The 27,927-nt window shown below is 43.6% G+C and overlaps 1 protein-coding gene across 3 annotated transcripts in view; it reads left to right on the top strand.

Annotated features, from left to right (window-relative positions):
- The window catches only part of LOC129695617 (E3 ubiquitin-protein ligase RNF38), a 123,414-nt gene that overhangs the window by 74,670 nt on the left and 20,817 nt on the right, over positions 1-27,927 (top strand). For all 3 annotated transcript variants that reach the window (XM_055632725.1, XM_055632724.1, XM_055632726.1), the window contains exons 6-8: positions 3,840-4,010; positions 13,590-13,751; positions 24,525-24,628. In XM_055632725.1, the coding sequence (XP_055488700.1) occupies positions 3,840-4,010; positions 13,590-13,751; positions 24,525-24,628 (437 nt within the window). The remainder of the gene's footprint in view (positions 1-3,839; positions 4,011-13,589; positions 13,752-24,524; positions 24,629-27,927) is intronic.

Genomic DNA, 27,927 nt, shown 5'->3' on the forward strand with positions numbered 1-27,927 from the left:
GAAACATTGCTCGACAAGTTAGTTTAGCTAAATGCAGTGCCTCGAAACGATTTGTACCATTAGAATAGTGGAGTAAGAAATTATACTTGGACATTCAAAATGATTACATGTTAGAGATTTTTTTTTAAGTCATTGCAGCCAATTAGGGTAACCATCTGCAGCAAGGAAAATTGTGAAGGAAAATTGTAGAAGCCTAATTCAAGATACAACTGCCTGAGAATCAGAATAGAATAGAATCAGAATAGTACTTTATTTGCCAAGTATGTTTTGCAACATAATATGAATTTCATTTGCCAAGTCAGTCATACAAATAAAAGCAACAGATCACCCAAAACACATTTTAACATGAACATCCATCACAGTGACTCCTACACATTCCTCACTGTGATGGAAGGCAAAATAAAGTTCAAGTCTCTTCCCTTTGTTCTCCCGCGGTTGGGAGCCTCGAGCCCTCTGTTGATGGGTCGATCTTGACTCCCGTAGCCGGCGGCGTTTGGGCCCTCCCCATCGAGGCGATCAGCTCCTGCATCGGGGGGATGTCAGCTCCCAGTTGGAGCGATCCCAGGTAAGGGATCAGCTCCGATGTTATGTCGGCGCTCCTCGGTGGGGCTCACAGCAGTCCGAGGAGGCCTCCAGCTCCATTGATGGAAGGCTGCAGAGTGCCCGGAGAATGCGATCCGAAAATCAATCGTATCGCTGGCAAGGTGAGAACCTGAAAAAAAGTTTCCCCTGATCCCCTCCCCCTCCCCCCACATAAGACAAACTGGACAACATTAAAACAAACTTTTAACAAACACTAAAAATTTTAAAAATATGAAAAAAATGAACAGACTGCCGGCGAAGCTGCCATCGTGTGTCGCCCCTGATTCTTACAAACATCATTGTGTTTTTAAGGAGATAATGGAGGTCATTGATAAAGATAAGGATAAATTATCTATATACTGTAGATTTTAGTAAGGCTTTGTTAAATTCTTTCCTGATAGGCCAGAAGATGGAGATGCATGGGAACCACAGTGAGTTGGTAGCTTGAATTTAGAGCTGACTTAGCTATAGATGACTGAGAATTGGTGGAAGAGTATAGTTCTGTCTGGAGATCTGTGGCCAGTGGAATTCCTCAAGGATCTATGCTGGGAGTTTTGTTGTTTGTGATATATATAAACAAATTGGACATAAATGTAGAAGGATTGGTTAAACATTTTGTGGACAACACCAAAATTAGTGTAGTTACAGACAGTGAGATCAGCTACAGAAATGGGCAGAAAAGTGGCAGAAGGCAAATTAATCCAAACAAATGTGACGTGTTATATTTTGGGAGGTCGAATGTAAGAAGGAAGTATACAGTTAATGGCAAATCCAAAATGGCAATGCAAATAGATGGAGTGATAAAGAAGGTGTACCGTATGCTTGCCTTCATCAATCGGGGCATTGAGAATAACAGTCAGGAAGCCATGTTGCAGTTTTATGAACATTTGCTCAGGCTGCATTTGGAGTATTCTGTGTAGTTCTGATTACCATTTTACAGGAAGGATGTCAAGGCTTTGGAGAGGGTGCGGAAGAGGTTTACCAGAATGCTGCCTGGATTAGATGGTATTAGCTATAAGGAGAGATTGGCCCAACTTTGATTATTTTCACTGGAATGGCAAATGTCGCGGGAAGACCTGATTGAATTGTATAACATTATGAGAGACAAAGATAGGTACACAGTCAGAAACTTTTTCCCAGTGTGGAAATGTCAAGAGGTCATACCTTTATAGTGAGAAGGGCTCAAAGGGGTGAGGGGTTTAAAGACAATGTGCGAGGCAAGTATTTTACACAGAGGGCTGTGTGCCTGGAACCAGAAATGAATCTGATTTTTGTTTAGTGGATAAACTGGCATAAGGAGCTGACAGTTGAATCTTGTATTCAGCATTGTTGCCAATAATGTGTCCTCCTGACCTATTCGACACTTAAAGCAGAGTTTTCTGTAAATTCACTTTGTACTACAGACATGACTGGAGAGGCCATGTCTGTTTTTCATGGGGAGAGTGGGAAAGGTGGGTACCTGGTTTCCCATGAGACCTGACATGAGACCTGACATTTTATCCCTTCTGTGATCAAACTACTTTAGGAATTTCTGAAAACACTTCTGAAAAGCGTAGAAAAGTGAAACGCTTGCATTCAGGTGGTTTTGTACTGCATTGTAATTAATTTATTAGCCAAATATGTAAAAGCATACAAGGAGTTTTATTTGCCATACAGTCGTACCAAAAAAGCAACAAGACACACAACTACATAAAAATTAACATAAACATCTACCACAGCGCACTGTGATGGAAGGCAATAACGTATTATCTTCTTCGCTCCTTTTCTCCCACGGTTGGAGCAGTCGAACTACCCGCAGTCAGGGCGATCGAAGCTCCCGCGTCGGGGCAGTCGAAGTTCCCGTGGTTGGAGCTCCCGAAGTCGGGTCCTAACCAAGGGACCATGAGCTCCACGATGTTAAGTCCACTGGCTCCCGCGGTTGAAGCTCCCAAAGTCGATCCCCAGCAATAGGCCGCCACCTCCTCGATGCAGTGTGGACGGAGATCATAATCATAATTTATTAGCCAAGTATGTTTTGCAACATACGTGGAATTTAATTTGCCATACCAATAAAACGCAACAAAACAAACAAAATACAGTTTAACATAATCATCCACCACAGTGACTCCTCCACATTCCTCACTGTGATGGAAGGCAAAAAAAAAAGTTAAATCTCTTCCCTTCTTTGTTCTCCTGCGGTCGGGGGCCTCGAGCTTTCCGTTGACAGGAGGAGCTTGGCTCCCGTATCCGGCGGTTGGGACCTCTGCATCGGGGCAATTAAGCTCCTGCATCAGGGGGATCTCAGCTCCCCGCACCGGATGATCGGACCCCGGGTCGGGGCTAGTCGAACCTCCTGCTACTTTGGAGCTTCCCAACATCAGCCTGTACCCGATACTGCGAGCACCTCGATGGTGAAATCCGCAGGCTGTGGTTGGAGCGTTGATCCCAGGCAAAAGATTGCAGGCACGGATGGTAAGTCCACAACTCAAAGTCAGACTCAAGCAAGGCCGCCAGCTCCATGATGTTAGGCTGCAGAGCGACCGGAGATACGATCCGGAAAACAATCACATCTCCGGCAAGGTGAGAGATTGAAAAAAAAAAGTTTTGCCCGACCTCCCCCCCCCCCCCCCACCCCACATAAAACATACTTCTTAAAACACACTAAAACTAACAGAAAAAACGAAAAGACAGACAGACCGTTAGCGAGACTGCTATCGCTGATGGCGCCACCTAGCTGGAAAAATATAAGAAACAGATTATTAGGTTAATTTATCTTCCAAATGTAATACCTTTTCAAAAAGTTCTGATGAGATTCACCAGGAAGTTGCCTGGGATGGAGTGTTTCAGTTATGAGGAGAGACTAGAGAGGCCATGTCTGTTTTTCATGGGGAGAGTGGGAAAGGTGGGTACCTGGTTGAGATATATATGACTGGTATTAATAGGATAGAGTGCAGAACATTTCCCAGATAAGTCTAGAGGATGTAGATTAAGGGTACCGGTCAAGAAATTTGGAGAGGATATAAAGTTGACTGTTTTTCTTCCAGAGAGTGGCAAGTATCAGGAATTAGTTACCTGTGAGAGTGATGGGTGCAGAGTTGCTGACTGCATTTAGCACTAGATGGACACTTGAATTAATTAGGCATAGAAAGTGAAGGGATTAATACAGATAGGTAGCCACTGGTTGGTGTGAATGTGGTGGCCAATATCTAGTTTATATCTTTATGGCCCTACAATGCTAATGATTTAAAATGTTATATTTTTGTTTTTTTCCTCTCTAGATGCTCCAAGCCTGTTCTGTACAACATCTGCCAGTTTCATATGCTGCATTTCCTCCTCTTATCTCAAGTGATCCCTTTATATTGCACCCTCCACATCTGTCACCCCACCATCATCCTCATGTGCCACCTCCGGGTCAGTTTGTTCCTTTCCAAACACAACAGTCACGGTCGGTAAGTAATATTTGAACTTTTGCAACATTGGACATGTTTATGAAAATAAAACTATTTGGTTTAGTTCCGTGTCTGGGAATGTTAGCAGAGAGTGATGCCAACTGAATGAGGATCTTGCTAGCATGTTCAAATTCTGAGTATTCAGTAACACGTCTGGTAATATATGAATTGATTTAGAGAATGTGTACATGTGTTACTCCAACTTCCTTATTTATTTAATTAATTAATACAGTACAGTGTTGCAAGGCGATAGCATGAGTTCCTTTTTTTAAAACTACTGACCCTTTACGCAGCTATACCAATGGCCTTGTGATTGACAGGTAAGGTATAATTCAAAGCCAAACCTATGATGCAATTGTTCAAGGCTGACATAATTTATACTGCTTTTGTTATGTGGCAATAAATACTGATTGGTCAAGGGTCCTGAATGGTCTTGATTTTTTTTCCTACTCTTACTAAACGTGTTAATGTTGTTACAACAACTCATTTAGCTGAGTTATGCAAATCCTTGTTTGTGGGTGAAGGATCAAGCTATTCATTGAACTAAAGTAAATTGCCATTTTAACCCCATTTTTCAATTCAAATAATGTAATTCCAATTGTAAGAATTATTGGATATAGCATTATTCTTAATTTTGCAGCCTTTCTCATAATTCCTTGAAATCTTGTTTCCTAAAGTCTTAACTATATTGCTTTCATTATTTTTTGCATAATTTCCTCAAGGACAAAAATATCACTTTTGGGGTGTAATTACAAGTTTAATTTTGTGCCTATTTAGTCACAGCCCTGCCTCGTAATTTATTTTCCATACTGTCTCCATTTATATCATGAGGGAAACAAGAAAACAACAATGATAGGAACTCTATCCCTATGAAGAGATAATGGATAAAATTCCAATATTGTTTTAAATAATTCACGTTATTTTCAGTAATAATATTTGTATTATTTTTTAGAACAAAATCCAGATACCATTTTCATGAGGTTCAGAATAGAGGTGAACATCAGAAAGCTTGTTGTCACCTCCTCCTAGAAACCATGCAGTGTTTTCATTGCTCTACCTGACTGGTTTACCTTCAATTCTTTATTTGTACCTCATTTACATGTCCCAAGTGAATGTATTGACATAACAAAAATATGCCATGACTTTTTAACTGGGACGAGGAAAAACATTTATTCTTGTTATTTGCATGAAGAAATTACATTATCAAGCATTTATTTTGGGCCTCATAGTAACTAAATTCTCATTAAGAAAACATTAGAATCATAGAATATTATATCCTTGAATTTAATGGTTCATTCTAAGCTTTTAAGAGATGGTTATGATTTAAGATAGTGTTAGATTTGATATTTCAAGATTCTCTGAATTTTAGAATGGTCTCTAAGAATTGGAAGGTAGCAAATGTTAATTATTGAAGATAAGAAATATATAATATATATATATATATATATATATATATATATATTATATATATATATATATATATATATATATATATATATATATATATATGGAAAGGCAGATGAAGAAAGATGGTCTAAATAGTGTCTTGGGTTTTCAGAGAGACCTTGGTGTTCTTGTACACTACGCAATTAGGAATGCAAGAGCTATGTTAGACTTTATGACAAAAAGATTTTGGTACAAGAGTAAAAAGAAACGTCTTGCCACAAATTGTGTCACATTGTGACGTCATACGCTGCTAACTGACTGCAGATGGAAGAGACTTTTGTCAAAGTGGGGTTTTGCAAAGTTTAAATGTCAGATGAGTGGTCCCCGAACGCAATATTCCACCACTCGCACTTAGTCTCGAACTGCGCAGGCGCGGCTGACGGGTTCCCATTTTGATACCAGAGATCCCTGTTGTGACGCGAGACACGGCAACCTTCCCCAAGTGCGCCTTGCCATCCCTCTTCCTACCCCTATCCTCCTCCATTCCCCCTCATCCCCAGCACTCTCCCCCCCTCCTCCACACCCCTTCCCCGCTCGCTCTCCCTCACCTCTCCCTCCCTCTCCTTATCCCTACCATCAGTCACCCTTACTCCATAACCCCTCTCCCCTCCCTACCCCCCTTGATGTCATTGTGAGGTGGACACTGCAATGTTTTTTAAATCATAGGGTTTTTTTTTAATGTAAATTAGATCCCATTGTGATGTAATGGTGGAATGCTGCTGTGTTTTTGGAAATTTAGTTATTTTTTAATAAATGGTATCCTATTATGTAGGATCTATTTAATAAATGAGATCCTATTATGACGATATAGGCTGCTAACTGCCAATGCACTTTGTCAAAGAGTTTTTCGTAAAGTTTAAAATGTGAATAACTTGTAAAGTATACCATCAATCTGAACATAACTTGATACAACACACCACAGGACAATGATGAGTAAGTTGGGCCAGAAATTGCAGTGCTATCGTGTACCGTTTTGCCGTAATTTCAAGATCATACACACATACACGTACGGATCACAAACATACTAACAAACAAGATGAGATTTTTAGTAATATACTAGACTAAGTGGGACCCGTTGGGTCCCCTGTTCGCACGGTAGGGCTGGTCCCCCAATGCAATATTCCACCTCCCCACCAATTCCAATATTGGTGGCCAGTGGGGGGGGGAGGGCGCTTTCTGGAGCGCTAGTCTGGGTGTTGTGGGCAGCAGGGACTGGTTTCCAGAGGGCTTGTATGGACATTTTGGGTCAAATGGATTCTTGGGATGACAGCTCGGTCCCTCAAGCCTGATGTGTTGGCAGCTCACTCTCGGCTGGTTGGCTGGCAGTTGACTCATGGCTATTCCTTGAAATTTCATTTCAAGCAGGGTGCAAAGCCACCAAATTCAATTGCAGTTTCATACCATTTCAAGCAGGTGCAAGGCCACCAAATTCAGGTGCAGTTTCCTACCACTTCAAGCAAGGTGCAAGGCCACCAAATTCAAGTGCAATTTCATACCACTTCAAGCAGGGTGCAAGGCCACCAAATTCAAGTGCAGTTTCATGCCATTTCAAGCAGGGTGCAAGGCCACCAAATTCAAGTGCAGATTCATACCACTTCAAGCAGGGTGCACATTCAAGTGCAGTTTCATGCCACTTCAAGCAGGGTGCAAGGCCACCAAATGCTAGTGCTGTTTAATGCCAATTCAAGCAGGGTGCAAGACAACCAAATTGAAGTGCCGTTTCATACCATTTCAAGCAGGGTGCAAGGCCACCAATTTCAAGTGCAGTTTCATACCATTTCATACAGGGTGCAAGGCCACCAAATTCAAATGCAGTTTCATACCATTTCATGCAGGTATGCAAGGCCACCACATTCAAATACAGTTTCATACCATTTCAAGCAGGGTGAAACCATCATAAAACCACACAAAATACCACATAAACACCACACTCACAGTTCAGTAGGCATTCAGTGTGTTCAGTTGACAACTCAGACAGTCGTGACCTCCCCCTCCCCCATCTTGCAGAGACTGAGCCACACCCACACTTCCGGGTTTTGTAATCACTCACCCCTCCCACTAGAAAGGGCGTGGCATTCGTGGCGTGATTGACAGGAGAGAGATTCTCAACATTTTTTTAAACATTAATAGCACTTTTATTTTCCATTGATGGGAAGAATCCTTTGCACCTGATGAGCGGAGGGGGACTGAGTAAGATGGCCAAAAATCACAGCCGTAAGTGGTAGCGTTTTATCTAAAATCAATACAGTGCAAACAGGAAGTTGTCAAGTTACCACCACCAACAATTTGCAGTGCAGCATTTCAAAGCAGTTACCACCACCAACAACCATTTGCAGTGCAGCATTTCAAAGCAGTTACCACCACCACCAACAACCATTTGCAGTGCAGCATTTCACAGCATTTACCACCACCAACAACCATTTGCAGTACAGCATTTCAAAGCAGTTACCACCACCCACAACCATTTGCAGTGCAGCATTTCACAGCATTTACCACCACCAACAACCATTTGCAGTACAGCATTTCAAAGCAGTTACCACCACCCACAACCATTTGCAGTGCAGCATTTCAAAGCAGTTACCACCACCAACAAACATTTGCAGTGCAGCATTTCAAAGCACATTAAGGGCACTCACAGTTGAGTAGACGTGTTCAGTGTTATTCACAGCTCAGAGAGACGTGACACTTTCACTTCCTCCATTTTGCAGAGACTGAGAGAGGCACAACACTTCTGGGTTTTATAGTCCATCCCCCCTCCTACCAGCAGGGGCAGCAGAGAAAATCTCACAATTTTTAAAACATTAATAACTTTTTTATTTTTCATCGATGGGAAAAATCCTCTTGTCCTGCGCAGCGGAGGGGGCTTCTGAGTAAGATGGCCAAAAATCACAGCCGTAAGTGGCAGCGTTTTGTCAGAAATCATGAAACAGCAAAACAGGAAGTGGTCAAGATCTTACTTTTAGTAATATAGACTAGACTAAGTGGAACCCGTTGGGTCCCACTTATGTCTGGCTGTGGCAGCTTTGACAGTCCAGAGGGAAGTGATTCAAAGAGTTTGTGGCCAGGGTGAGGGGTCAGAGATGACCTTGCCCGCTTGCTTCCTGGCCCTTGCAGTGTACAGTTCATCAATGGAGGGAAGGTTGCATCCAATAACCTATGCTGATCGGATGATTCGCTGCAGCCTCCAGGTGCCGTGCTTGGTGGCTGAGCCAAACCAGACCATGATGGAGAAGGTGAGAACAGGCTCTACGATGGCCATGTAGAATTGGACCATCATTGCCTGTGGCAGATTGTGCTTCCTCAGCTGCCGCAGGAAGTACATCCTCTGTTGTGCCTTTTTGACTGTGGAGTCGATGGTAGCCCCCCACTTAAGGTCCTTGGAGATGATGGTTCCCAGGAACTTAAAAAACTCCACAGATGTGACTGTGGTGTTGTTGATGGTGAGTGGGGTGAGGGGAGGGGGAGCTCTCCTAAAGTCTACAATCAATTCCACTGTCTTAAGAGCATTGAGCTCTAGGTTGTTGCTATGGCACCAGGATGCCAGCTGTGACACTTCCTGTCTGTAGGCAGATTACTCCCCATGCTGTATCAGTCCAATCAGGATTGTGTCATCCGCAAACTTGAGAAGCTTGACAGAGGTGTCTGTGGAGGTGCAGTCGTTGGTGTAGAGAGAGTAGAGGAGAGGAGAGTGTACGTAGCCTTGCGGTACTCCTATGCTGAGTGTTTGCGGGTCCGAGATGTTCTTTCCCAGCCTCACATGCTGCTTCCTGTCTGACAGGATGTTGGTGATCCACTGACAGAGGGGTTCAGGCACAGTCAACTCAGAAAATTTGGAGTGTAGTAGCTCTGGCACAATGGTGAAGAAGTCTGGCACAATAGCATAGAAGATAGATAAATATAGATATACAAGTGCGGGTGGGGGCGTTGTTTTGTTAATTCAAGTTTTAAACATCAATAACTTTTAAAATATACCATCCATCTGAACAAAACGTGTTTCGTTTACAGAACAGGACAATGATGAGTAAGGTGGGCCAAAAATTGTAGAGCTATCGTGTACTGTTTTATTACAAACACAAACCTGCAAACAAACAAGATGAGAGTTTAAGTAATATACAAGTGGGACCCGTTGGGCTCCGTTCTCCCAACGCAATATTCCACCACTCACCTGTTCCCCCAACGCAACCCGTTTCCACCACTCAACGTTCCCCAACTCAACCTGTTCCCCAAACGCAATATCCACCACTCACCCAAAGCCCCCATTTGGGGCCTGGTCTGCCAACGCAACCCGTTCCCCAACGTAAGATTCCACCTCTCATCCATAGCCCCCACGGGAGGCCTGGTCCCCCAACGCAAATCGTTCCCCAACGTAAGATTCCACCACTCACCCGTTGGGTCCCTGTCACATGGGAAGCTTGGTCCCTGAACACAACCCGTTCCCCCAACGCAATATTCAGCCTCTCACCCATAGCCCCCCACGGGATGCCTGGTCCCCCAACACAACCCATTCACCAACATAACATTTCACCACTTACCCTTTTCCCCAATGCAACCAGTTCCCCCAACGCAATATTCCACCACTCACCCATAGCCCCTCATCCCTCTTTTTAAATTTTAATAAAAATGCAAGCATTGCTGCCAGGACTTTAAAACCTATTCTAATAAGAGAGTTTGGTATTCCGACTGCGCATGCCCAGGCATAGGTCACTAGCTATAAAGTCTCGGCAATGGTGGTGCTGCATTGTGTGCAGGCTTGCGTTTTGTCTGTGGTCGGGGTTGGGGCCCGGCTCTCCATTGTGCGGGTGCTCTTGAGTTGCTGCTGGGCCGCCCCATCCCCTCTTCGGTGTCCCATCCCTGTCCGGATGTGTCCAGGGTGGCCCTGGGCTGACGGGACGGCCCCGGACGTGCAGCCGCTGGCTCCAGCTCGGCTCTGCCTGTCCCGTCAGGTTGGTCGGCAGTCCTCCCCCTCCGCCCCTCTCCCCTCAGTCCGATACCAAGATCCTGCTGAAGATGGGCAGCCTCCAGCTCGGCTCTGCTTGTCCTGCCGGGTTGGCCAGCAGCCCTCTACCTCCACCCCCCAGGCAGCAGTAACCACCTCTCCCTCCCTTGCCCAGCCCCAAGCCCAGAGTACGGGCCAGCTCCAACTCCAGGTCGGGGCTGAAAGCCACCTGCAGCGCGGCCCAGTCTAGCGCCGGGCAGGAGGAGGCTGAGCCCTGGCGCAGGCGAAGCTGGGGCCCTCACTCCTCCTCGGGGTTGTGGATGAAGTGGCAGCAGGTATCGTAGGGGCAGAAGCTGGTGGTGTGCAAGGTACGTCTTGTACATGGGGTGGCGTCTGAGCGAGCACAGCTCGACCAGGCCATGGGCAGCTGGCACTTGTCCCCCTAGCGAGCAATGGGGGAGCAGGCTGCTCTGGAGTTAGAGCGGGATTGGGCTGGAGCTGTCGCTGGCTGTGGGTCTGTGGGTTCACCGTGCCGGTGGTGGGACTGGAGGCCGGGTCTCCCGTCCGTCAGGACGCCTGGGACACGGATTCGATCCTGGCTGCGGATGAGAGCCGATCCAGTCTTCCAAATCCTCCCCGCCAGGTTTCCCCCCCGCACCCCCGCCCGGTCTCTCCCCCCCCGCACCTGCCCGGTCTCTCCCCCGCACCCCCGCCCAGTCTCTCTCCCCCGCACCACCTGCCCGGTCTCCCCCCCCCGCACCCCGCCCGGTCTCTCCCCCCGCACCTGCCCGGTCCTCTCCCTCCCCTCTCCCCCCCGCACCTGCCCGGTCTCTCCCCCGCACCCGCCCGGTCTCTCCCCCCGCACCTGCCCGGTCTCCTCCCCACCCTCTCCCCCGCACCCCGCCCGGTCTCTCCCCCCGCACCCGCCCAGTCTCTCTCCCCACCCTCCCCCCCCGCACCCGCCCGGTCTCCTCCCGCACCCCCCCCCCCGCCCTCTCCTCCCCCGCACGCCCGCCCAGTCTCTCCCCCCGCACCTTTTTATGTCTTTCCCCCCCCCGCACCCGCCCAGTGTGTCTCCCCCCGCACCTGCCCGGTCTCTCCCCCGCACCCGCCGGTCTCTCCCCCCCGCACCTGCCCGGTCTCTCCCCCCGCACCCGCCCAGTCTCTCCCCCCGCACCTGCCCAGTCTCTCCCCCCGCACCCGCCCAGTCTCTCCCCCCCGCACCCGCCCAGTCTCTCTCCCCCCGCACCCGCCCGGTCTCTCTCCCCGCACCTGCCCGGTCTCCCCCCACCCTCTTCCCGCACCCGCCCGATCTTGCAAATGAGATCCCATTGTGATGTCATAGCTGTAACTGCCAGCAACTGGCACTGAAGTGTTGAAATGATTCTTTCTCAAACTGGATTTTGTAAGCCTGTGTTTGGCTGATGTCTCCAACAGTTTTATTCTTGTTTCTCAGTCTCATAATGGCTTATTTGACTTTCATTGGCACAACTTTGGTGCTCATGTTGATAAACAGCAATAAACATTTCCAAAGGTGATGGAAAGGCTGGAGGAAAAATTAGGTGCTGAGAGCTCTCTTAAGGAGGCAATTACAGACGTCTGTGAAACCATATGTCCCAAACATTATGGGACCCTGAAATGGGGGGCACTATGTATAAACACAGCTGTTATTTCCACATGGTGAAACGAAAATGTACAAAAATGGCCTTTAATAAAATCTGACAATGTGCACGTTAATCACATGTGATTTGTTTCTATTACAAATCTCAAATTGTGGAGTACAGAGGCAAATAAATAAATTATGGGTCTTTGTCCCAAACATTATGGAGTGCACTGTAAGTATCCGGGAACAACATAGTGATGAAGAGCCATAATTTTTAGTGGGAGTAATGAGAGTTTCTGGATTTAGGAGTTACTCTAGTACACTCAAAAAGTAATGCCTCAAAAGCAGTTGGAATAAATTAATTGTCACTTTCCATATCTAGAGGTGATGCTTATAGCATTTTGATGAGAGAAATGATTTTTCATAAAATTATTCAAAATATCTGATGAATTAGTGTTCTTGGTAAATGAAAGCCTTTTTCAACAAGCTTGATCAAGGCAATTCTTTGAGCTAAAAATATGAAATGGAGAGGCAATAAAGAAAGTTCAGGCTATACTGTAAACTAAGGATAATTTTTTGGCTTTAGGTCTATTATTGTCACATGTACAAAGGTACTGAAGAGGTTCACGTGTTGGACGAATACTCATTTAATATTTAAACACACAGTTTAATATTAGTACAAAAACGATGGCTGCCTCATGAAGTCTCTGTCATCTGCTGCACCCCATCACCTGACCACCCAGATCGCCGTTGATTGGTTGGCCCACATCACGCCAGTTCACACAAGATCTCAAGCTCGACAAACGAAGGTTCGAGACCAAAGTGGCTCGGCCACAAGATGGCTCCACAGTACAGTGAAAATATTTGTTTTGCATGCTATCCAAACAATCAGATATACATGGAATCAATCAGATATACATGGAATCGACCCATTCTAATTCAAGTACAATAGTTAGAGCAACAGGAAGACTCCCACTAGTCTAAATGTCTCCGACTACATTCTACCTTTGTCCCACCCCGTCCCCTGACATCAGTCTGAAGAAGGGTCTTGACACAAAATGTCACCCATTCCTTTTCTCCAGAGATGCTGCCTGACCCACCTGACCGAGTAACGGGAAAATACAGAGTGCGGAATGTAGTTCTCAGCATTGTAGCGCATCTGTTCCATAGACAGAGTGCAAAGTCCTCAATGGCCTAGAGGTGAATCATAGAGTACCCTAGCTCATGGATGGACCATTCAGAAGACTGATGCAATAGATTTTGTTTGGTGCAGTTCCATCTGTCGTCTGTTCCCATCCAGTTTGACCTGGAGAAAGAGGTGATAACTTAAATGTTGCTAGGTATATCTGTACATAAGAAGAAAAATAAGTTGCAAAAATAAGTTTGTCAAAAATTCTGGAAGCTTGGATACATACTAAATTTGTACATTCAAATGAGCAAATGTATTTTCCTCAAATTGGCAAGCTTCAAATATTTAAAAATGACCGAAATAATCTGAAATGACTTCCAAAAGCTTTAAAATAGGCAAAAGATCTTTCTGACTGATCATAACCAAGAAAACCATGTCTAATAATTGTTACCTATCTCTTATTAGCCTTTACAAAGGATAGAAAATGAAGTGGAGCTATTGGGAGAACATCTTCCTGTCAGTGGTTTCGCTTATCCTCCGTCGCCACATCCGCCTACCCTGCCTCCATCTGCACCGCTCCAGTTCCTGCCACACGACTCTCTTCACCAAGAGCTGCCATTTGGAGTTGTGAGTACCGAAGATTTATTTACTTCATCTAACACTAGATGATAGGGTGTGACTGGAGGGTGGAATGGAATTGTCCAAAGCAGAGAAGATCAAGAACATACTATTGAATTCTAAGATTGTCCTTGATTCAATATCTTTTCAAGTACCAAATTATATCGTTTTTTCGAACTTGTGACTTGAATTGATTTAACAAAAAAAATCACTGGAGGATGTCGTGAGACCAGAAAAGTGCTTTCTTTAATTGAACTAATTATAGGTTTTGGATTACTTCATGCAGAATCATGCACAAGAATTGGTGAGATTTTTTTGCAACTAAAGAACTTATAGACTAAATTAATTTTGGCACAGTATAAATATATTTGAAGGACATTGAATTGTACATAAAAAGATACTTATTATATGGCTCTACTGCTTTTAAATTTTTCAAAAGTGAAGTATCAAAGGACTTTTACGTTACATTTAATTTAGAAACAATTTTTCTCAAATTAGTTAGGCTTGTAAATTTTAAGTCAATTCATGCAATGTTAATTTTACTAGACATTAGTTCACTAATTTGACATACTCACAGACGCTTCTACTTTCAAAAGCTATTAAACTTGCTAAATTTCAAGCTACATTTTGTATATAAAAATACAAAAGACTGAAATAGAAAATGCCAGAGCATTGCTTTTAAAGAAAGATAATTAACCTGAAATGCTATACCTATTGTCATAAGGAATAGTAGAATTAGGCTATTCGGCCCATCAAGGCTACTCTGCCATTCAATCATGGTTGATCTATCTCCTCACCCCATTCTCCTGCCTTCTCCCCATAACCTCTTGACATCTGTACTAATTAAGAATCTATCTATCTCTGCCTTAAAAATATCCACTGACTTAGCCTCCACAGCCTTTTGTGGCAAAGAATTCCACAGATTCACCACCCTCTGACTAAAGAAATGCCTTTCCTGAATCTCCTTCCTGAAAGAACATACTTTAATTCTGAGGCTGACCTCTAGTCCTAGACTCTCCCACTAGTGGAAATATCCACTCCACATCCACTCGATCCAGGTCTTTCACTATTCTGCATGTTTGAATGAGGTCCCCCTCTCATTCTTCTAAACTCCAACGAGTACAAGCCCAGTACCGACAAACGCTCATCATAGGTTAACCTGCTCATTCCTGGGATCATCCTCCTCTGGACCCTCTCCAGAGCCAGCACATCCTTCCTCAGATATGGTGCCCAAAATTGCTCACCATCTTTCAAATGTGGCCATACTCTCTCTTCTTTTTTCCTGGGGAGTTGAGTGGGGGGATTGAGGGAGAGGAGTGGGTAGGGAGGGAGGGGAAAGTGGGGGAGGTGAAGAGGGAAAGTGGGAGATGAGGTGGGGAAGGTTGGGAGTGGGAGATAGAGGGAGAGGAGGGCAGTGGGGGAGGTGAGAAGGGAGAGTGGAGGGTGGGAAAGGGGGGAGGTGAGGAGTGGGGGAGGAGGGGGATATAGGGAGAGGAGGGGGCAGGGAGGGGAGAGGGGTTATGGAGGGAGGGACTGAGGCTGGGGCTAGGTCTGGGGGGGCGGCGGCTCTGATGCTCCAGTCCCGGGCGGAGGGAGAGGAGCGGGACCCTGGGGGAGATGGGGAGGGAGAGAGGGGGAGATGAGGAAGGAGAGTGGGAGAGGAGAGGGCAATAGGGGGAGTGGAGGGGGGGAGAGAGGAGGGCAGTGGGGGTGAGGAGGGAGCGTGGGGGGGGGGCATAGCGGGGGATGAGGAGTGGGGGGAAAGATGGGGATAGAGGGAGAGGAGGAGGAGGATAGGGAGGGGAGAGGGGTTATGGAGGGAGGGAGTGACTGAGGGTAGGAGAAAGGAGAGGGAGGGAGAGGTGAGGGAGGGAGTGGGGGAGGGCAGGAGAGGGGAAAGAAGAGGTTGGGGAGGGAGTGCTGGGGGAATGGAGGAGGATATGGGTAGGAAGAGGGATGGCGAGATATTGGAGAAGGGGAGGGGGGAAGATATAGGAGGGGAGGGAGGGGGTGAGGGAAGCAAGGAGAGGTTGGTGGAGGGTGGGGAGAGGGAGGATAATGGAGATGGGGAATAGGGGAGTTAAGAGGGAGAGTGAGATGCGTTCACATTGATCTTATATTTTACAAGTTATAGCCATTTTATACTTTAAAACATCGCAGTGGCGCTCCCATCTGCCGGCCACGCCTGCGCAGTTGGGGGTGGGTTGCCATCACTCGCATCACAAAGAGGATCTCTGACCTCACAACGGGAACCCGTCAGCCGCGCCTGCGCAGTTGGGGACTATGGGTGTGTGGTGGTATATTGCATTGGGGACGGGGCCCAACAAGCCCACACTTGGTCTATTTCCTACTAAATCTCAGGATTACAGAATCGTACTGCATGGAGGTCTTTTGCCCCTACCAAGTTCACACCAACTATCACATGCCCATTTTACATTAATCCTACTTAATCGCACTTTACTCTCTTCACGTTAATCAACTTCCAAATTTTACGACATCAACACACTAGGGGCAGTTTACAGTGGCCAGTTGACCTGCCTATCTTTGGGATGCACGAGGAAACTGGAGCACTTGGAGGAATCCCATATTGCCACATGAAGAAAGTGCAAACTCCACACAGTGCTAGAAGTCAACGTAGAACACAGATCACTGGAGCTGTGAGATAGTAACTTGAATGGCTAGGCTATGCCCATAGCTGTGTTAACTAGAATGTAATACTTTTATAGAGTAAAACAGCGTGGAAACAGGCCCTTTGGCCCAACTTGCCCACACCAGCCAACATTTCCCAGTTGTTAGTCCCACCTGCCCACGTTTGGTCCATATCTCTCCAAACCTGTCCTATCCATGTACCTCAAGAAGGAACTGCAGATGCTGGAAAATCGAAGGTACACAAAAATGCTGGAGAAACTCAGCGGGTGCAGCAGCATCTATGGAGCGAAGGAAATAGGTAACGTTTCGGGCTCGAAACGTCTGAGGAAGGGTTTCGGCCTGAAACGTTACCTATTTCCTTTGCTCCATAGATGCTGCTGCACCCGCTGAGTTTCTACAGCATTTTTGTGTACCTATCCATGTACCTAACTGTTTCTTAAACATAGGGATAGTCCCTGCCTTAACTACCTCCTCTGGCAGCTTGTTCCCACCGTTACCCCTCAGATTTCTATTAAATCTTCTCCCCTTCACCTTAAACCCATGTTCTCTGGTCCTTGATTCACCTACTCTCAGCAAGAGACTCTGTGCATCTACCCAATCTATTCCTCTCGTGATTTTAGTCACCTCTATAAGGTCATCCTTAATCATCCCCCTGTGCTCCAAAGAATAGAGTCCCATCCTAGTCAACCTCTCCCTGTAGCTCAGACCCTCTAGTCCTGGCAATATCCTCGTAAATCTTCTCTGTACCCTTTCCAGCTTGACAACTTCTTTCCTATAACATTGTGCCCGGAACTGAACACAATACTCTAAATACAGCCTTTCCAATATCATACACAACTAAAACATGACATCCCAACTTCTATACTCAATACTCTTTGACTGATGAAGGCCACCTGCACTCCTAGATCCCTCTGCTCTACAACACTCCCCAGAGCCCTACCATTCACTGTGTATGTCCAGCCCATGTTAGACTTCCCAAAATGTAACACCTCACATTTCTCTGTAATTATTTATAATGTTTTTTTCATTGTGTTCTTACTACACTCGGATGTAGAAGATACAAAATTAAAATATAGATAACCCTTTGCTAATTTAGTAAGAAATGTTTTTGTTGTTATTTTTATCCTTGGTATAATAGTAAAATGTGGCCAGGTTGTAAGACCATTAAAGTGCTTTGGGTCACGTGGCTAAAGTTTTATCACAAGTGACTTCCAATACAGAATGCAAAAAAAATCCAAAGCATAATGGATGCAAAGTATAACATTGTTACTTGCATTCAACGTGCATTTAAAGAGATCTACCAATGTACCCATGTATATGATTTGCAAGAGACTAGTTCACAGGTGCAACATGTTGTTGGTAAAGATTAAGCAGAATATTACTATTCAATGCTAAGGGAATTGAATCCAAAAAAGAGTAATGCATCCAAAAAATAGTCATACATCATCCAAAAGATGTATAGAACATTGGAGAGACCGGGAATATTATGCATTCAATGAAGGATGTCAATGTGGTGGAAGCAACTTAAAGAAGGTATACTAGATTGAGTGGATATGAAAATGAAGTTTTCTCTCATAAGAGAACCTGAAAATCGGGACTATGTTTTTAAAGTAATAGGTTACCTTCTTGAAATACGAGGTCAGATTTTCAGAGGAACACAGATTTCTCTGCTACGACTGTGCACGCAAAGCCTTTGAATATATATATATATTTTGAACTCAACATTTATTGACATAACAAAATATACATACAAATAAAACAAAAAAAAACAACAAATCACCTAGCATCTATCAGCATCGCATCGCATCAAATCATCTTTACGTTCTATCGTAAAAGCATCCTATTCACAGGCACCAGAGCAAGCTCATCCAATCGTATCCTTAATCAATCTTGGCAGTTGTAGTAATACCGGTTTCCACATAATATTAAAGGCATCAGTCCTCAACTGGAGTTTAGCTGTTATACTTTCCATCAAATGTACACTTTTCAGTCTTTCCTTCCACTGTTGAACGTTTGGTGGCATTTCATTTCTCCATAACCTTACGGGACTACGTTTTTAATTATTTCTGAAGGTGCTCATATGATTTCAAAACTCCCCCACAAAAAAGCTGATCTACAATAATGAGCCCTTTGTCTGCCTAGTTTCTGAAACCCTTATCAATTTTGCTGGGTAGAAAATTGGGACTAGCAGCTATCTTCATTGCTGTTGATATAGAATTGAAGAGATTTAATTGCTTTCTGATAGCCAACCACGTTTTCATTGTGAATTTAATCCATTCATTATCTATTTTTAATGTCTTCCAATTTGCTTGACTTAGAAATGGGAGCCCAGCCAGGACAATACTGGGACATGAAATTTGCTCTATTTACACCCATCCCGTTTCCTTATCATTTGTTATCCATGCTATCAGGGTTCTCAACTGCGCTGCCCAGTAATAATATTTAATGTTGGGCATATTTAGGCCCCCTTTTTGTTTTGATAATAACAGTGTCTTAAGTCTAACTCTGGGTTTCTTATTTTGCCACAAAAATCTTGTTAACTCTTTGTCCAACGCCTTAAATGCCACTCCAGGGACCCCTACTGGTAGAGCTTTGAAATAAGAAAAGCAGTTGGAGCAAAATATTCATTCAAACAGCTTCAATTCTACCATTTAGAGATAAAGGGAGAATCTCCCATCTGAGCATATCTGCCTTTATCCTCTTAAATAATTTGCAATAGTTAGCTTCAAACAATGCTGAAATAGAGGGGGTGATGACAATACCTAGATATCTAAAACCCTCCCTGGACCAATGGAACCTGACCTGATCATTTAGTTGCGAAGGCCATAGACCTGACAGCATCATTGCTTCCGATTTTGAGTCATTTGTTTTATATCCCGATATTACTCCATGTTCCTTAAGACTTGCATTAGGCGAGGCACTGAGGAGATAGGATTGCTCACATAGATCATAACATCATCTGCAAATAGTGACATTTTTTGTTCCACCCCCCTATCATCTTTAATGCCCTCTATATGGTCCTCTTGCCTGATGGTTTCTGCGAGCGGCTCTAAACATAAGTCAAAAAGCAGGGGACTCAAACTGTCTCCTCGCTTCAATTCAAAAAACTCAGAGCAACATCCATTTACCCTCACTCTTGACTTTGGATTTGAATATAGTGTTTTCACCCAATTTATAAATTTTGTATGGAACTCCATTTTATCTAATGTATGTTCAAGATAGACCCAATCTACTCTGTCGAAAGCCTCTTGGGCATCTAAACTTAATAACATTGAAGTCTGATGCTTCCTTTTTGCATGTGCCATGATGTTCAGAACCCGCCTAATATTATTGGTTCCCTGTCCACCCTGTTTGATCAGGATGTATCAAAATTGTTTTATAATTTTTTGGATTCTCTTGGTTAATATAGCACTAAGTATCTTTTGGTCATTGCATAAGAGACATCAGTCTATAGCCTTCACATCCAGTGGGATCTTTGGATCCTTATGAATAACAGAAATTATAGCCTCAGCCCATGATCTCGGTGGGTTACCTTCAGACAAGGCATAGTTATAGACTCTAGCCAGAATCGGAGAAAGCTCGTTCTTATAACATTTATAAAACTCTCCTGGAATCCCATCCGTCCCCGGGGACTTGTTGTTCTTTAGTTTTTTAAATACTTCTTTTATTTCCTGCTCTTCTGCTTGTGTTGTCATATTTATCGCTTCTTCTTGGGAGAGGCAGGGCATTTTTAATCCAGAGAAGAATCTTTTCCTCTTTATCTATGATTTCAGGAGAATCGTGTAGTTGTTCATAAAAGGATGCAAACGTTTCTGCGATTTCTCGTGGTTGTGAAACGAAATTTCTAGAAACCGGATGTAAAACTTTGGAAACCACTCGATTAGCTTGCTCCTTACGCAACTGAAATGCCAAAAGGCGACTAGCCCTGTTTCCATTCTCATAGTAATTTTGGTTTAAGAATCGAAGGGCTCTTTCCACTTTATATGTTAGAAGCTCTTCTAACATGTCTTTTTTGTTTTAGTTCCTTTAAAAGATTCTTAGTTTTATTGTTATTTTTGTGTTCTACTTCTAATACCTTTATTTTACTTTCCAGGTCAGATTGCTTCTTCAACCTGTTCTTCCTTATTCTACTCGATATTTCGATCATTTTACTCCTTATTACTGCTTTTGCACCATCCCAAAGAGTAGATGGTGTTACTTCACTATTGTCATTGTAGTCAAAGTACTCTTTAATACAATTCCTAATTTCCTGGGTCACTACCGTATCGGTCAATCAAAAATGTTTGCTCTCCAGTATTTAAATCACTTTTCTGTTCCTAGCTCCAGGGTGAGGATTATGGGCGCATGGTCACTGATTGTTGTTGTGCCTATGTGTATATTGTTTGAGGACACAAAACATATCGATACGTGAATAGCTCCTGTGCACGTTCGAGAAGAAACTATAGTCCCTCCCCCTTGGATTTTTATATCTCCATGGGTCAACTAATCCTAACTCCCATAGCATGTTATTTAGTATTGTGTTTTTTTTTGTTTGGTTATACTCATCTGATAATCTATCCAGCCTCCCATCAAGAACAGCGTTAAAATCTCCACCAAGTATTATCAAACTTTTGGCATTTTCTGCAATTACATTTGTAATGTCTCTAAATAAAGAGTAATCATCTTCCGTTGGTGCATAAATATTTATTATCAATACTACCACCCACTTATTGTACCAATTACCATTACGTATCTCTCCAATATATCTTGGAGTACTTTCTCTACTGAAAAAAATAAATTTCTATTGAAAAGGATAGCCACCCCTCTCGTTTTCCCATAGGAGGCGCTAAATACCTCACCCACCCACTCTCTTCTAAGCTTTTTATGTTCAGTTTCCACCAAATGAATTTCCTGTATCAATGCAACTCCGCATCCTACATTTTTGAGTTGGCTCAGAATTTTTCTCCTCTTTATGGGGTGATTTAAACCGTGAACATTATAACTTACTATCTTTAAATTAGTCATTATCCCACGTTGTGTATTCCATTAGTTGCTTTCTATACCATTTTTGTTTCTTGTTAGCCTGTGAATATCCGCACTGGTTAGCCTGTGAATATCCGCTATACTCGCAATGCAATTTACTAGGGTGCGATGCAACAATAAAAGACATTTGCAAAACAGACAGATCAATAAACAATAAAACTTTACACATAAGACAAGAAATATATATTTTTTTAAAGGTACTTCCTACCTAACAAACCTATCTGGACTACCTGAACTAACTGGTGTAAAAAGGCGAAGAGATGTGACTAGGTCTCTTCTGGGTAGCCCACTTATGTGTGGTTGCAACTAAAGTAAGGTTGCTCTAAATCCCACTTTGGGACTTCTAAATTACAGTTATAAACAAAAATAAATGGCAGGTATCTTCCACCCACCCAAGAGAGCCCCCCTCAATCCCTCTCTTAAATAGTGCATTTAAATAAAATAAAAATATAGAATACAAAACTAGCCGTATACGTACTATTAAACGTAGCATAATTAACCTTCTTCAAAACAACACCGCAGAGTATATGTACATACTATTTGCATACTATTTATATCTCCATATACTATTGTATTTTCATATACATATTATTTGTCCACTTCATTGTCTCAATACTTGCAGTCATTTTACCATAGGACCCACGTTTTCTGTAGTTATTTCAAACCTGTCTATAGTCCTTCTCTTGTGATACCCAAAATGGTGCGAAGATCATTCTCTGACAAAGTTGTCAATCCTCTCTGCCCGCTGGCTTTATTCGTGCCCCCTGACCAATGATCCTGCATTCAACTCATCTCTGGACTCCGTTCTGATGTGGATCCCCATCTTCTCCAGTGCGGGTGCTGCCTCGGTCAGTGTCTTGAAGGCTTTAACTCCGGAATCTAGGAAGATCTTGAGCTTCGCCGGGAATGGAGACTTGGCTCTGATATTTTTCTCCCGCAGTTGCTTAATCACCTGTCGTACCTCCTTACGCTTTCTCTGGACTTCTGGCGAGTAATCTTGATCAAAATACACTCTGTCTCCTTCATATATTATCTTTTGTTGCTTCCAAGCCTGTTGCAGCACGATATCTTTCATGTAATAGTCCACAAATCTGACTATTATGGATTTTGGTGTGGCTTCCTCCACTCTCGGTCTGTCTGCGAGGGACCTATGTGCTCTCTCAATATGAATAAATAAATCTTACGGGAGTTCTGGGGAATTCCTCAACAGTTCAGTTACAAACTGGAACATGTCCTTTTTTTCCTTTCCCTCTGTAACTCCATATATCCACAAATTCTTACGCCTCGCTCGATTTTCCAGGTCCAAGATTTTCTCCGCTAGCTTAGTCTCTCTCTGTAACAGGTAATTAATTGCCCTCTCGTGTCTCATTCCCTTATCTTCTGTTAAACTTGCTCTGTCCTCCCATTTCCTTCAATTTTCCCTCCAGCTTTTCCATTTGAGCCGTTAAATCCTTAATTTTATCCTCCACTCTCATTAGTCTCTGTTTTGTATCTTCTGAGGCTTCTTTTTGTTCTTTTATCAACTCTCAACTCGGAGAGAATTAGCGGGCCTTCCTTGTCGGACTCACCGTCGCCTGTCGGTTTCTGTCCTTTAATCTTTCCTTTTCCTCCGCGTTCGGACGCCTTATGTCGACCCATCATGTTCGGGCAGCCACCAGCACGCCTTTGGCCGCGTATACCACAATATATTTTTTCTTTATGGCTGGTTTGAAGAGGGCCTCCCGGAGAGCAAGTCGACTACACAGCCTTCACTGTCATGGCGTCACCGGAAGTCCTACCTCTTGAGTATTTTTAAGATGGGAATGGATGGATAGACAGGTATGAGTAAGTAAGGAATGAAAGGCAACTGCAAGTAGATGGGAATGTGGAGATGAGGTTTCTATTGGATCAAACATGATCTCAGTAAATAGAGGAGTAGACTTGAGGAGCCAAATTGCCTGCACTTCCAATTCTTCTTGTATTCTTTTGTCCCGCCATCTTTGAGACTAGAAAGCTGTTTCTTTATATCACATGGAATGAATGAAATTGATTGAATTAGTTTCTATTATGGTGGAGATCATAGGAATGTCTATGGTTGGTCATCAATGCAAAAGGTTGCAAATGCTTCTGATTACATTTTTGTCATTCAACCGTTGGACTCCTCATGGAAACAGCAGAATACCAGGACCATCTCAGATTTGCCAGAATCGTAAATGGACGGAAAGCACAGATTTCACTTTCTTTGTTGTGTGTACCAGAATTATTTTGTTACATATGTAGCACTTTAGGGCATTAGCCCATGTTAAAGAATCAATAATGGAATCAATAATGGAAATTGAAGTAACTCAGCAAAATAGGCAGCATCTCTGGAGAGAAGGAATAGATGACATTTCAGGTCAAGACCCTTCTTCAGACTCAATATTTGGCTACTGATCGTGGGGTTATGTTGGAGAAAGAAGATAACAGTGTATGGGTTGGAATTAAAATGTTTTAAAGAAAATCAATTTAGCTGAAGACTTGTAGTTAATTTCTTTTGAAATTGCCAAATTTGTTTTGATTGTAAATTGAGAGTTAATTTAATTTATCATATATGAATTATATAAAAAATATCCCCAAAGAAACTGATTAATCCAATATAAACTTAACGCGTGTCTTGCTAAATGTCGTGTTCTGCACCACCAACTTTCTCTTCAGGGACGTTTGTTACATTTATGCAAGTGGTTGTAGTTATTTTGAGAGAGCAATTTGATTATTACATTATAGATAATAATTCTAAAACAAGAAATAAGTAAATATCAATATAAAGGTAAATACTATCTCATCTGTGGTGTATGGATTTGCTGTTCTGGTGTGATATTACTTCACAAAATGTATCTACAGGAACAACTCAGATGCCTCACTCCATTCACTGGCTGCTTTCAGCATGCTTAGAGGTGGCATGAAGCCCTGCAGAAGGGTTTTATAAATCTGATTATTTTGAAAACTTGATTTCCAGTAAGTGTTCTTTATTGATGATAATTAACTATCAAGTTCCTTGTTTCATTGAGAAGTTGAGCAAATTTATGGATGATATTGAGAGCAAATGTTGACTGCAGTTTATGTTTACTGTTGTCTGTTATTGCTCCCAAACAGCCGTATCCTCATTTCATGCCTCGAAGACTGCCAGGACGCAGATATCGCTCACAGCAACCCTTACCACCTCCACCATATCATCCCAGCTTCTTGCCATATTTCCTGTACGTGAGTTTAGTACCTTCAACTGTATTGTGATAGTTAAGTATTTATTTCCTATGAGATGTTTGGAAAGTTTTGCACTCTGGTCATTCAGTGGCTTAACCAAGTAACTGGATGAATGTACAATCTGCCAGCTCTGCAGAATGAGAGATGTAGATATTCAAAAAAATACAGGAATGCTGAGCAGGGAGTTTTGATCAATTGTGATGAAAGTTGTGGTGTACCAGTTTCCAATGTCAAGATTATTTTTTTGTATTTACTTCATTTTCTACTCACTAACTGAACAAAGAGAAGAAAATCAAATTAAATGTTGTTTCTATCAGCAATTGGAACTTTACAAAATTCAACTCAGTGCTGGAAATGCTCAGACCGCATCTGTGGACATGATGTTTCAGGTCAATAACATTCCATTACAAATGTATCACTGAGCATAAAATGTGCAAAAGGCTTGCAATGGGATAATTTATTAAACTGAGTGAAAACTATGTAACTCCCCTGCCTGAGTTGATTCAGACATTCTGATGAGCCCATATTAAATTTGCAAAATGGGTTTACAATATATTCTTTGGCATGTGGCCACTTCAAGCAAGGTAACGAGTTATTGGCTATCCATAATTTCCACCTAATAAGACAGCAGCGGAAAGTCCTTGTGGTGATGCACTGCCTCAGAGGTAGTCATTTTCAGAATGCTCATGAACATCCACATGCTAGCTAAAATATAGATTGGAGGAAAAGGAAGATAACATGAATATATGGCTGCAGTGGAGGGTGGTAGGGGTAGGGGGGTGGGGGGGGGAGATGCGCATGGTGGGATGGAGATCCCTGGAACATTGGAATTACACCTGAGCAGTATAGGGACTAATACCATGGGGACTGGCGGGGTGAGAGGATGGGCAAGAAGGGCTTTGTGTTACAGTGCTCTTCATAATGTTTGGGACAAAGACCCATCGTTTATTTATTTGCCTCTGTACTCCACAATTTGAAGTTTGTAATAGAAAAAAATCACATGTGGTTAAATTGCACGTTGTCAGATTCTAATAAAGATTTTGGTTTCATCATGTAGAAATTACAGCAGTGTTTATACATAGCCCCCCCATTTCAGGGCACCATAATGTTTGGGGACACAGCAATGCCATGTAAATGAAAGTAGTCATGTTTAGTATTTTGATGCATATCCTTTGCATGCAATGACTGCTTGAAGTCTGCGATTCATGGACATCAACAGTAGCTCGGTGTCTTTTCTGCTGATACTCTGTCAGGCCTGTATTGCAGCCATCTTTAGCTTAAGCTTGTTTTGGGGGCTAATCCCCTTCAGTTTTCTCTTCAGCATATAAAAGGCATGCTCAATTGGGTTCAGATCGGGGTGATTGACTTGGCCACTCAAATAATTACAATTTTATAGGTTTGGAAAACTCCTTTGTTGCTTTAGCAGTATGTTTGGGATCATTGTCTTGCTGTAGAATGAACTGCCGGCCAATGCGTTTTGTGGGATTTGGTTGAACTTGTGTCTATACTCTTCAGAATTTGTTATGCTACAACCATCAGGAATTGTATCATGAATGAAGATAAGTTAGCCAGTACCTTCAGCAGCCATACATGCCCAGACCATAACACCCCCACCACCGTGTTTCACAGATGAGTTGGTATGCTTTGGATCTTGGGCAGTTCCTTCTCTCCTCCTTACTTTGCTCTTGCCTTCACTCTGAAATAAGTTAATCTTCATCCATTCTGTCCACAAGACCTTTTTGCATAACTGTGGTTGCTCTTTTAAGTATTTCTTGACAAACTGTAACCTGGCCATCCTATTTTTGCAGCTAACCAGAAGTTGCATCTTGCAGTGTAGTCTCTGTATTTCAGAAAGAACTGCAGATGCTGGAAAAATCGAAGGTAGACATAAATGCTGGAGAAAATCAGCGGGTGAGGCAGCATCTATGGAGCGAAGGAATAGGTGGCGTTTTGTGTCGAGACCCTTCTTCAGACTGATGTAGGGGGTGGGGACGGTGGGAAGAAGAAAGGAAGAGGCGAGACAGTAGGCTGTGGGAGAGCTGGGAAGGGGAGGGGAAAGAGGGAGAAAGCAAAGACTTCCTAAATTGGAGGTCAATGTTCATACCACTGGGGTGTAAACCACCCAAGCGAAATCTGTTCCTCCAATTTGCGGTGGGACTCATTCTGGCCATGGATGAGACCCAGGACAGAAAGGTCAGATTTGGAATGGGAGGGGGAGTTGAAGTACTGAGCCACCGGGAGATCAGGTTGGTTAATGCAAACTGTGAATGCAAATCGAGGTGTTGGGCGAAGCGATCGCCAAGCCTGCGCTTGGTCTCACTGATGTTCAGCAGTTGACACCTAGAGCAGCAGATCAATAGATGTGGTTGGAGGAGGTGCAGGTGAACCTCTGCCTCACCTCGAAAGACTGCTTGGGTCCTTGGATGGAGTCAAGGGGGGAGGTAAAGCGACAAGTGTAGCATTTCCTGCGGTCGCAAGGGAAAGTACCAGGGGAGGGGGTGGTTTAGGTGGGAAGGGACAAATTGACCAGGGAGGGAGTGGTCTCTGGAAGTTGAAAGGGGAGGAGATGGGAAGATGTGGCCAGTGATGGGATCCTGTTGGAGGTGGCAAAAATGTCGGAGGATTATCTGTTGTATGTGACGGCTGGTTGGGTGGAAGTGAGGACAAGGGGGACTCTGCCCTTGTTGGGAGTGGGTGGATGAGGAGTGAGAGCGGAGGTACGGGATATAGAAGAGACCCTGGTGAATTGAGTGCCGGATGGAAGTTAGTGGTGAAATGGATGAAGTCAGTGAGTTCTGCATGGGTGCAGGAGGTAGCACCAATGCAGTCAATTGTATTTACTCTGTATTTCTGTTCATGAAGTCTTCTGCGGATAATGTTCATTGACACATGCACACCTGACTCCTGAAGAGTGTTTCCGATCTGTTGGATAGGTGTTTGGGGATTTTTCTTTATAATAGAGAGAATTATTCTGTCATTAGCTGTTGAGGTCTTCCTTGGTCTGCCAGTCCCTTTGCAATTATTAAGCTTACCAATACTCTATTTCTTCTTAATTATATTTCAAACAGTTGATTTTGCTAAGCCTGTTTAGCTGATGATTCTAACAGTTTTATTCTTATTTCTCAATCTAATAATGGCTTCCTTGACTTTCTTTGGCGCAACTTTGGTGCCCTGCTGAGTGTCCCACCTCCCCACACCCCCCCCCCCCCCCCCCCCCCCCCCCCCCCCCCCCATGAACTGTCTCCCTCGGATGGTCACGTCACACATCGACCCGGCACAGACCTATTTGCACTTT

This window comes from Leucoraja erinacea, chromosome 3 (genome assembly GCF_028641065.1).
Source record: "Leucoraja erinacea ecotype New England chromosome 3, Leri_hhj_1, whole genome shotgun sequence".
Classification (NCBI taxonomy): Eukaryota; Metazoa; Chordata; class Chondrichthyes; order Rajiformes; family Rajidae; genus Leucoraja; species Leucoraja erinaceus.